Raw genomic sequence first — 11,692 nt, 5'->3', positions numbered from 1 at the left:
ACGTTTATATATATATATATATATATATATATATATATATATTTGTATTCTTCTGACTGGATTGTAGGAAACGGAAAATGAAAGATTGACAATAAAGTAGATGTGATGGTTTACAGACTGCTTGGAAACCCAGATAAAAGCTTTGAGATTTCATAGTTTATAGAATATAATCACAAATAAGGAACATACACTTATCCTCTCTTCAACACTATATAATAGAGGCACAGGTTTGATGAAGGAAAGCTCTCTGGACAGAAGTGTGTGGCTCTTAAAAGAGCCTTTGGTGTTTATTGAAGCGGGGTCAGGGTCTTCACTTCTTGGCGGCCTGCTCAGTCTTTTTGGGCAGCAGCACAGCCTGGATGTTGGGCAGCACGCCTCCCTGAGCGATGGTCACTCCTCCCAGCAGCTTGTTCAGCTCCTCGTCGTTGCAGACGGCGAGCTGCAGGTGGCGGGGGATGATCCGGGTCTTCTTGTTGTCCCGGGCGGCGTTTCGAGCCAGCTCCAGGATCTCAGCGGTCAGGTACTCCAGCACAGCGGCCAGGTACACCGGGGCCCTTTCTCATTTAATCAAATCCCCCTCCTCGACTCCTCGGTCCTCCGGTAGTGACCCGGAAATGAATTTTAGCGCGCCATGTTGAAGGACATCTAATTTCTCTAAATGCACTTCGAGGACATGGATGTATAATAAGAACTGGATACAGCGTGGGAGGCGGGGCCTCATTCATTCCTATGAGAGTTGCTCATTAGCGCATGATGATAAAATGGCCCAACTTTTGAGAGAGTGAAACGTCACAGATTACCCGGCATGCCTGAGAAGTACCCGTATGTGCCAACCCAGGCTCACGGCATTTCGTGTTCATCAACACGATTTTTAATCTATTGATTCGTGTTCACCAACACGATTTGCCCCTTTTTTTTCGTGTTGCACAGCACGATTTTAAAAGCAATGTATTTCTACTGCCTGCAGCACGTCTTTTTCTCCGGTCGGGTCGTGGGAGACCGGAGGCTGTGTGGTTCATAAAAACATGTTCTTACTCAATATCAAGCCACAATTATTGCTTTTATTTTAAATCGTATAATTTTGGACTTTTGTTGCCGTCTGTGAGGAAAATAAATGGCTCAGAGCCTCAGAATACGGAAATCTGTATTTTTAAATATTTGTTTCCTTCTAATTCGTTATTATTTTCAAAATAACACACTGTTATTTACTCACCAATAAAACACAATTATCCTTGCTTTTATTTATTGGTTTAATTCCATAATCTCGGGCTTTTTTGGCATCCGTCAGGAACTGAATTTCAAAATAAAAATAACCGGAAACAGACGTAGGCCTATAAGGGACATTTCGAGCATCAATGCGATTGTCAACATTTCTGAGTTTAGGATGGCTTAAGACACTACACTACCCATAATCCCCAGCTATCGTTTAGGACTACAGTCCCCGTAAGGTTACGCAGAGCGTCAAACAGCTGTGTGAAATGGAACGAAACCACGCCAGACTATCGAAAACTGGAATCGAACGCCCCCCCAGAACTACACATGCTGGCTATTGTGTTTCGCAAAATGTTCTATGGGACGTCTCTACTGAACGTTTTCGTTTTTCCCACAATTAGAAGTTGCCAGTATTAAACACATTGGTGTTATCAAATGTAAAACATATAATTAATAAATGGGTGAAAATCGCTTGTGTCCATAATGCGCAGCATTAATACCCACATGACAGCTCATTGTTACTTTGTAATTCTACTCCACTACAATTCAGAGGTTAACCTGGTATTTTTACTCCACTGCATTTATTTGAGTTACTTTGCAGATTCTGATTAATTATGTGAAATATAAACAACCCTTAAATCAGACTTTAGTTACACCTGAGTAAAATTCAGGTAAGGTGATTGTCAAGTGCCAACAATCAGGAGAGATATTTGATAGTTGGTGCTTGAGAAGACTAAACATGTATCTGCAATGACATGAATGGAAACGAGTAATAAAGTATATTCATTACTCGTTATTCTCTACTAATAGTTAATTAACGACTGTATATTATGGCTATTTTGCACATCCCTTTCAAGATTTTCAAAGGTTTATTGACATATCATATACACAACTACGGTGTAGTTATGCAATGAATGAAACACTTGGGTCACAGGTTCCTCAACAGTGCATTACAAGACATCTATCAATATGTGTGAACCTCCACCATCAAACTGTCATATTCTGCAAATGTATAATTCTATCTACATACATAAGAGTATAATTTATATGTATAATATCAGTTAAAAATAAGTGCTTCAACATAGTTAACATTGCAGGAAAGCAATATATTAGACGTTAAGTACTTTGTCAGGCTTAATATTTATCTGTAGATAGATACCCCCAAAGTTTTTTTCTTATTTAAAAGAAGACCTTAATCTAAAGTATTATTTAATGTGTTAATAAAGGTTAATTAGTTTGTCTGTTTTGCACCTCCTACTATTAATATCTTTGTACATTCTGCACTAAACTGTTTTATTGTAGAGATCACTTAGAGTATCTTCTTGATTTTTTACATTCTATATTTATACTTTCCCCCTATGAAAGTATGTGCTCTTAATATTTTTTTAATCAAATATATAACAATAATAATAATAATAATTAAATAACGTGCTTTAACCACTAGGAGGTACACACAGCCATAATAACTTTGTATTATAAATGTAGGAGACTTATGTTTTCGTACAACATCTGAATATGTGTAGTTTTATGCATGCTTTTACAGCATATTGCTATACTATTTCAGACTCAGTATTTACATTCTTACATTCAAAGAAAATCAGTAATATCTTTAAAAACTACAGTCATTTTATATCAGCTGTGCACCGTTATGGTGTAAATATAACCTATCTGTGAATTAGATCAAATGTAAAAGTCAGCCGAATTAGTGTTGATACTGCAAGGAGACGTATTGTGTGAAGATAAATTGAAGATGTTGTTTAATTGTTGAATATATTTATGATCCACGTCAAGTATTCAGTTTCCGTGGCATTTTCTCAGTTTTTCCAAAGGTGTTCTCATCAGGGCTCTATAAATAAAGAACTACGGCAGATCTGTAATATACAATGCAGCCGAACCGTGTATTACAATGCCGTTATGTGATGACTTTCAAAGAGAAAAGCAAGAGCGCTCGGAATTAAGTATTATTTTATTCTTTTAAAATGTTTTCCGGATTTCATATCATATAAACACCGAATCATCCAATAAGCGAGCTTAAAACCATAGCTGAGGATCTTGGGTAATCGCTCGAAATGCCTACGTCTGTTTCCGGTTATTTTTATTTTGAAATTCAGTTCCTGACGGACGCCAAAAAAGCCAGAGATTATGGAATTAAACCAATAAATAAAAGCAAGGATAATTGTGTGTTATTGGTGAGTAAATAACAGTGTGTTATTTTGAAAAGAATAACAAATTAGAAGGAAAAAAAGATTTTAAAAATACAGATTTCAGTATCCTGAGAATCTGAGGCCCATTTATTTTCCTCACAGACGGCAACAAAAGTCAGAAATTATACGAGTTAAAATAAAAGCAATAACTGTGGCTTGATATTGAGTAAGAACATGTTTTTATGAACCACACAGCTTCCGGTCTCCCACGACCCGACCGGAGAAAAATACGTGCTGCAGGCAGTAGAAATACATTGCTTTTAAAATCGTGCTGTGCAACACGAAAAAAAGGGGCAAATCGTGTTGGTGAACACGAAATGCCGTGAGACTGGGTTGTATGTGCACTCATAGCGCATGCGCAACTTTAACCAAAATGCTCGTTCACATCAAGCACGTCAATTTGCGTACACGTAACAGCACCGTGCGTTCATGACATCATGGTAATGATCTGTTATTATGATGTATTTGATATTAACGAGGCGGCAGTTAGCAGCTAGCGGCTAGCTAGTAATTATACTAATGTACACATCAATCGTTATGTACTTATATTACGCTGTAACAGGATCTAGTGATATCCAACAGAGCTTCATTTAGCATGAAATAATTATTGCACTGTATATATATATATATATATATATATATATATATATATATATATATATAGTGCAATAAGCTTTCTAGTGAGACTGGGTGACTGTTCAGAAGGGGCATAACGCGAAACCCGCAGGTCCCCACCAACCCGTTCACGTATCTAACAGATATTCCCCACTCAGCGAGACACCCGCTGAGAAGCCAACTCTGGTTATTGGTAGCTCTATTATGAGACACGTGAAATTAGAGACCGAAGCCTCCACAGTCACATGCATTCCGGGGGCCAGAGCGGGCGACGTTGAGGCGCATCTTAAACTGCTGGCTAAGAATAAACGTAAATACAGTAGGATTGTTATTCACGTCGGTGGTAATGATGTTCGTATACGCCGATCAGAATGCACCAAACTTAATGTGGAGTCGGTGTGTAGTTATGCTAAAACAATGTCGGACACCGTAATCTTCTCTGGTCCCCTCCCCAATCTGATCAATGATGACATGTATGGCCGCATGTCATCATTTCAGCGCTGGTTGTCTTGGTGGTGCCCAGCAAACAATGTGGGCTTCGTAAATAATTGGACAGCCTTCTGGGGAAAACCTGGTCTGATTAAGAGAGACGGCATTCATCCTACTTTGGAAGGTGCAGATCTCATTTCGGCAAACATTTCAGGGCTTTGTGGACTTAATCCATGACAAACTGGAGTTGAGACCAGGAGGCGGAGTCGCAGTCTTACACGCTTCTCTGCGCTCTCTCCTAGAGAGTCATCCATAGGAATCCCGAACCCAATAAAATACCCAATATTAGCGGTGTGTGTGTCTGCCCAAGGACAAGTTAAGGTAAAACCTAATAGGTGTCATACATAATAACCTAATAAAAGTAAATGTAACAACTACTACAGTGCAACAAAACAGGAATATTAAATGTGGTCTCTTAAACATAAGATCTCTAGCATCTAAAGCAATATTGGTAAATGATTTAATATCAGATTATAATATTGATATATGTTGTCTCACTGAAACTTGGTTGAGACATGAAGAATATGTCAGCATAAATGAGGCCACTCCACCCAGCCATATCAATACTCATATTGCCCGAGGCACGGGCCGAGGAGGTGGAGTTGCAGCAATCTTTGACTCAAGTTTACTTATCAATACTAAACCAAAATTAAATTATACCTCCTTTGAAATTCTCGTTTTTAGTCTTACGCATCCGACCTGGAAAACGTTGCAGCCAATCTTATTTCTTACAGTGTACCGTGCACCAGGTCCTTATTCAGAATTATTATCTGAATTCTCTGAGTTTTTATCAACTTTGGTTCTTAAAACAGATAAAGTTATTATCGTAGGTGACTTTAATATTCATGTTGACGATGATAAAAAATAGCCTTACTGTTGCATTTAACTCTATATTAGATTATGTTGGTTTTTGTCAGAGTGTAAATAAACCAACCTACTGCTATAATCACACTCTCGACCTTGTTCTGACTTATGGTATTGAAATTGAGCAACTATTAGTCGAACCGCATAATCCTGCTTTATCCGACCATTTCTTAGTAACTTTTGAAGTACTGTTACGAGACTACAAAGCATTAGTCAAAGGCTCCTGCAGCAGAAACCTATCTGTTAGTGCTATAGCCAAATTTAAGGAAGAGATTCCACCAATACTTAACTCGATAGCATGTCTGCATGTAAGGGAGGAAACGTATACAAAATGTACACCACCCCAAATTGATCATGTTGTTGATAGTGCTACAGATGCGCTGCGAATAAAATTAGACTCTGTTGCTCCTTTGGAAAAGAAGAAAATAAAACAACATAGATTAGCTCCATGGCATAATGCCCAAACCCGCAAAAATAAAGCAAAAGTCGAGACAACTTGAAAGGATATGGCGTTCCACTAAACTTGAAGAATCTCGTTTAATTTGGCATATTACTCTCAATGAATATAAGAAAGCACTGCGTAAAGCGAGAGCAGCCTACTACTCTTCATTAATAGATGAGAATAAGAATAATGCAAGATTTCTTTTCAGCACTGTAGCCAGGCTGACAGAGAGCCACAGCTCGATTGAGCCTTCTATTCCCATAGCACTCAGTAGTAATGATTTTATGTGCTTTTTTAACGATAAAATTGTTACTCTTAGAAACAAAATTAATGACCTCTTGCCTTTGACCAGTATAGTGTTATCAACAGCTCCCGGAAACGTAAGTTCTAATATTACACTAGATAGTAAACTAGAATGCTTTTCAGCCATAAACCTTGAACAATTTAATTCAATGATTCTCTCTTCTAAACCATCAACGTGCATGTTAGACCCAATTCCAACTAAGCTGTTGAAGGAAGTTTTTCCATTAATTAGCACTTCTTTATTAAATATTATGAATATGTCTTTATTATCAGGCTATGTTCCACAATCATTCAAAGTAGCAGTGATAAAACCGCTTCTTAAAAAGCACAACCTCGATCCAGAGGTTTTAGCCAATTATAGACCTATTTCCAATTTTCCGTTCCTCTCAAAACATTCTTGAGAAAGCGGTCGCAAAACAGTTGTGTGATTACTTAAAAAACAATGATTTATTTGAAACTTTTCAGTCTGGCTTTAGAACACATCATAGCACAGAGACAGCTCTGGTTAAAGTCACAAATGACATTCTAATAGCCTCTGACAAGGGACGTGTCTCTATTCTTGTTTTGCTCGATCTCAGTGCTGCATTTGATACTATCGACCATGATATCTTATTGCAAAGACTAGAGCATTTAGTTGGCATACAGGGAACTGCTTTAGACTGGTTTAGGTCCTATCTATCTGAACGCTCTCAGTTTGTACGTGTCAATGATGAATCTTCCACGCAAACCAAAGTTAGCCATGGAGTGCCACAGGGCTCAGTGCTCGGACCTATTTTGTTCACATTATATATGCTTCCGTTAGGCAATATTATAAGGAATCATTCTGTAAACTTTTATTGTTATGCGGATGATACTCAACTATATTTATCAATCAAGCCTGATGAAATGAATCATCTAAATAAAATTCAAGACTGCCTTAAGGACTTCAAAACATGGATGACCTTAAACTTTTTGATGTTAAACACGACCAAAACTGAAGTTATTGTACTTGGCCCGAAGAATCTACGAAACAAATTATCTAAGGATATACTAACTATGGATGGCATTAATTTGGCCTCCAGTGAGACTGTAAGGAATCTTGGTGTTATATTTGATCAGGATGTATCCTTTAACGCCCACATAAAATCAATTTCAAGGACCGCCTACTTCCATCTACGTAACATTGCAAAAATCAGGCATATCTTGCCTCAAAACGATGCAGAGAAACTAGTCCATGCATTTGTTACTTCAAGGCTGGATTATTGTAACTCTTTATTATCAGGGTGTACCAAGAAGTCAGTCAAGTCGCTTCAGCTGATTCAAAATGCTGCAGCTCGTGTACTAACCAGAGTTAGGAAAAGGGACCACATTACTCCTGTTCTGGCTGCCTTACACTGGCTCCCTATAGAACACAGGATAGAATTTAAAATTCTTCTTCTCGCCTACAAAGCCCTTAATGGGCAGGCGCCATCTTACCTTAAAGAACTCATTATACCCTACTGTCCTACTAGGGCATTGCGTTCCAAGAATGCAGGGTTGTTGGTTGTTCCTAGAGTCTCTAAAAGTACAATGGGAGCCAGAGCCTTTTCTTATCAAGCTCCACATTTGTGGAATCAGCTTCCAGTTTGTGTTCGGGCGGCAGACACCCTATCCGTTTTTAAGAGTGGGCTTAAGAACTTCCTTTTTGATAAAGCTTATAGTTAGGGCTGATTAGATTCAGCCCCTAGTTTTGCTGATATAGGCTTAGTTTGTCGGGGGACATCTTACTTCTTCCTTCTCTCTGTCTATACCTGTGTACTCTCATGTTCCGATTAACCCAGCTTCCCCAAATGTCTTTCTTTTTGGTGTCTATATACGCCGGGATCCGGAGTCATGGATGATCCTGCGCTCCTCTGTCCTGGATCGCGAGCCCTGGATCTTGAGTCGTGGCTGTGGTCCTGGATCATAGGTCCTGGATGGATATCCTCGTGGATTCATCTTCCTATTATACACACATGCATTTCCAAACATTTGGACTACCTATGTTGCAAATGTATTATCTTTTCAATTTACACACAGCATCTATTGCACGTCTGTCCGTCCTGGGAGAGGGATCCCTCCTCTGTTGCTCTCCCTGAGGTTTCTCCCATTTTTCCCTTTAAACTGTGGGTTTTCTTCGGAAGTTTTTCCTTGTACGATGTGAGGGTCTAAGGACAGAGGGTGTCGTATTGTCATACTGATATTTTGTACAAACTGTAAAGTCCACTGAGACAAATGTAACATTTGTGATATTGGGCTATATAAATAAACATTGATTGATTGATTGATTGATAGTGCAATACGAAGCTACAGGGACGTTAATAACGTCGGTAATATTAACTTTATTTAATACCACATTTACGGTACAAGATTTAATCATACAGCCCATGTAGTATGATAATGAATTACAGCAAACATGTGCAATATATCCATTATTACAGCTCCGTGGGATGGCAGTGAGACGATATGGGTCCTTTCTTATTGTGCATCCATGGGTAAAGATAAACGCAACTCACATTGGTTTCTCAAACAGCATCTCTGTAAACTACGTGTATTCACTGAATTTCACTCTCTGCCTTTAACGGCTCGTTATACCTCCAGCCCCCACCCTCCCTGTGAGCACAGTGTGCTCTGATTGGTCGGGACCATGCTGAACACGTAACATGAACGTGCCGGCGGCGCGGTCCCGTGGGTTAGATGCGCGTTCATAATGCAGAGGGAAATAACTCTCAGAATAACGTTATTAGCACATTTTTACAACTTGAGGAACGAATGTTTTTAATAAGTATAATATTTTAATCTGATCTGTTTATAGAGTTTCTTAGATTCTGTGATACTGCAAACATCTGCTTGTGGTATTTAGTCAAAGACTCCTCTGTAAGTTGAGGTCGCAGGTCAAACGTTTCTCCCATTTCCTGTTGGAGGAAGGTTTCAGGCTTGTCTGCGTTTCCTTGAGACAAATAGATCTTTGTCCATCGGCTATGGATTAGGTAAACGCGGGCTTTCTGTGGGCCGGCCTCTCCTCGTGTAGCGGCGATGCTTTGTGGCTTTGGTTGAGGGATTATTTGGTGGAAGCACAGGACAGTGTGAAACTAAGTGATCTCCCGGCCGTATGTATTAATGTACTGTGTTCAATAAAACTCGCAGTGCTTTGGCTAAACGACGTTCCAGACTCCTTCATTCTACCTCAACATTGCAACAACAGAAGTTTACCTTCACAATAACGTTATTAGCACATGTTTACAACTTGAGGAACGAATGTTTTTAATAAGGGCTATACAAGTGTTCATAATGGGTAGTTTATTTAGTTTAAAACAAATTATCAAACTATTTACAGACCACTCTTTCCCCATGTAAGTCAATGGGAAAAAGTGTTTCCGGGCCTGGCAACCAAACGGAAGTGTAGTACCGCCGTTTGGCCACCACGAATATTTTTATCTGAGTCCGGCGCACTTCCTGGGGGCTTGTTCGAGGACCGAGGATCGAGCGTCGAGGAGGCTCTCTGGAGGAGCTATAACCGAGGATACACTGATGGGTCCTCCACGGTCCTCCACGGTCCCTTCGTGGAAGCATTTCCGGGAACAGAGATGTTTCAAAGAGTTGTGACGCACGGCCGGACTTATCTCAGCCAATGACAGCTCTGCATGCATCCCCTGGATATTATTGTATTAACAGCTGTGAGGTCCGTGCAGAAAGCAGAGCAGTGTGTAAAATATATATCACTCAGTATAACAGGCCTACATTACTCTCTGTATTTGCTGTAGTTTAGTAGATATCTACAAACAAAGAGTCGATATTTTTCTAAAACCATTTAGTGCTTCACATAATAAAATACACAACGGCTGTAGCCTGTTAGCTGTAGGTGCGTGTGGTACTGTGTATGTGGTACAGTGTGTAGGTGTGTGGTACAGTGTGTAGGTGTGTGTGTTGTACAGTGCGTAGATGCAGCGGACAGACAGGTCTCAGTTGGTTTGGTGTCCTCTGCTTACTTTTAATACTTGTAAATAAAACGTTTGGCCCGTAATTTATTTCCCTCATTGTAGCGACCAGAGAGAGAGGGGGGGGGGGGGATATCCAGTCTCTGATAGTGTTACGTTATTATGAGAGTGCTCCGTTTGATTCTGAAATTGTATATATTTATATAAATATGTGTGTGTGTATGTATGTGTCCCCACATCTGTAGCCTGTTATTGTCTCATTACACCGCACTGTGAATGAATTCAAAGTAAATATATAAGTCATCATGAACACATCTGTCCATCAGACAGAGGGCTGCTGTGCCTCCTGTCATCATTAATGGACGTCTCTTTAAAATGACCGCTCAGAGGAGAGGAGTTCTCATTTCTCTAACGGCCTGCTGCTTCCCCTCCTCTCTCCTCGGCTCCCCTCCTCGACTCCTCCGTTCGCATCTCCTGTGGGCAGGACTAAGTCTCTAGGATAGGAGTCAAGGAGGGGAGTTAGCGAAATGAGAAAGGGCTCGGGGCTCCGGCACCGATGCGGTGGGCGTAGTTACCCTTCCTCAGATGCCGGTGGACACGGCCGATGGGGAACTGGAGCCCGGCCCGGGAGGAGCGGGTCTTAGCCTTGGCTCGGGCCTTTCCTCCGGTCTTCCTTTTTTATTTCTTTTTTTTTAATGGCACAATTTTATTTTACTGATTTTTATACAAAATAAAATCAACTCGTGAATTATTTCGTATTTCAACAAAAAATAAACTACCAAGCAGCATAGCCAATACTGCTATTAAAAATAGCTCCAACTTTATCAGCTTCAATACTAAGGTGATGAACAAATTGAAAAATACATAATTATAACAAATATGATTTATTAATAAATGAATACTTTTACATTTGTAGATGTTGACACTGCAAAAAGTATAATCATTTGTAATATTTGTATTCTTTCTATATCCCTAATAATCTTCAAAACGCTTTCTGGTTCTTTGAAGGCTCTATCCAGACTATCTTCTGGTTATTGTCTGCATCAATCCCTATTATCTCTTACAACAACAAAAAACAACATCTTGGACATAACCGCAAGACTGTAACCTCTTCACATTCTGTTGAGATTGTGAGTCAATTACTAGCCATATCTCACACATTGCTGTTTTGAATCATTACTATGTGGATGACAGTTGAACTGGATGATGTAACATGTATACCATCTGCTGGAAAGAAGACGTATCGCTCTGTTGGCGTCGTTTGGACAACAAAAGCAGAGTGAAGCTCTCATACTATAAACAACCTTTGAGTACAGACACCGTCCTGCAGAGAGCACACAGCCCAACAGCACGTTGTTGGTCTAGCGTCATTTTACAAAACGTTTGCATTAAGACACTAAGACTAGCTGGTCCATTGTAAAGGTCAGTCCACCTTAAATGAGCAGTGGTTCATCAACAGTCAGTGGTTAACGTATACATCAGAATGACAAAAACATGAAACATATTGTCCACAGACAGATTTCTCTCACGTGTGAACTGTCATAAGACTTATTCATTGTCCTCTCCATCGGCTTCTGTTTCCATGTGTTCAGCTGAGCTGCTGATTGGAGGCTCTGCCTCTCCGTTAT

The 11,692-nt window shown here is 39.7% G+C and overlaps 1 protein-coding gene across 1 annotated transcript; it reads right to left on the bottom strand.

Annotated features, from left to right (window-relative positions):
- Positions 1–310: 310 nt before the first annotated feature.
- On the bottom strand, positions 311–11,607 carry LOC117557738 (histone H2A-like). Its single transcript, XM_034233709.1, has 3 exons — positions 11,594–11,607; positions 10,602–10,737; positions 311–544 (listed from the first exon to the last, which is right to left on the bottom strand). The coding sequence occupies exons 1-3, from the start codon at positions 11,605–11,607 to the stop codon at positions 311–313; spliced, it is 384 nt and encodes a 127-aa protein (XP_034089600.1).
- Between the last annotated feature and the right edge of the window lie 85 nt (positions 11,608–11,692).

This window comes from Gymnodraco acuticeps, unplaced genomic scaffold (genome assembly GCF_902827175.1).
Source record: "Gymnodraco acuticeps unplaced genomic scaffold, fGymAcu1.1, whole genome shotgun sequence".
Classification (NCBI taxonomy): domain Eukaryota; kingdom Metazoa; phylum Chordata; class Actinopteri; order Perciformes; family Bathydraconidae; genus Gymnodraco; species Gymnodraco acuticeps.
The sequence above is the reverse complement of the archived record's forward strand: the minus strand, read 5'-3'. Positions and strand labels throughout refer to the sequence as shown.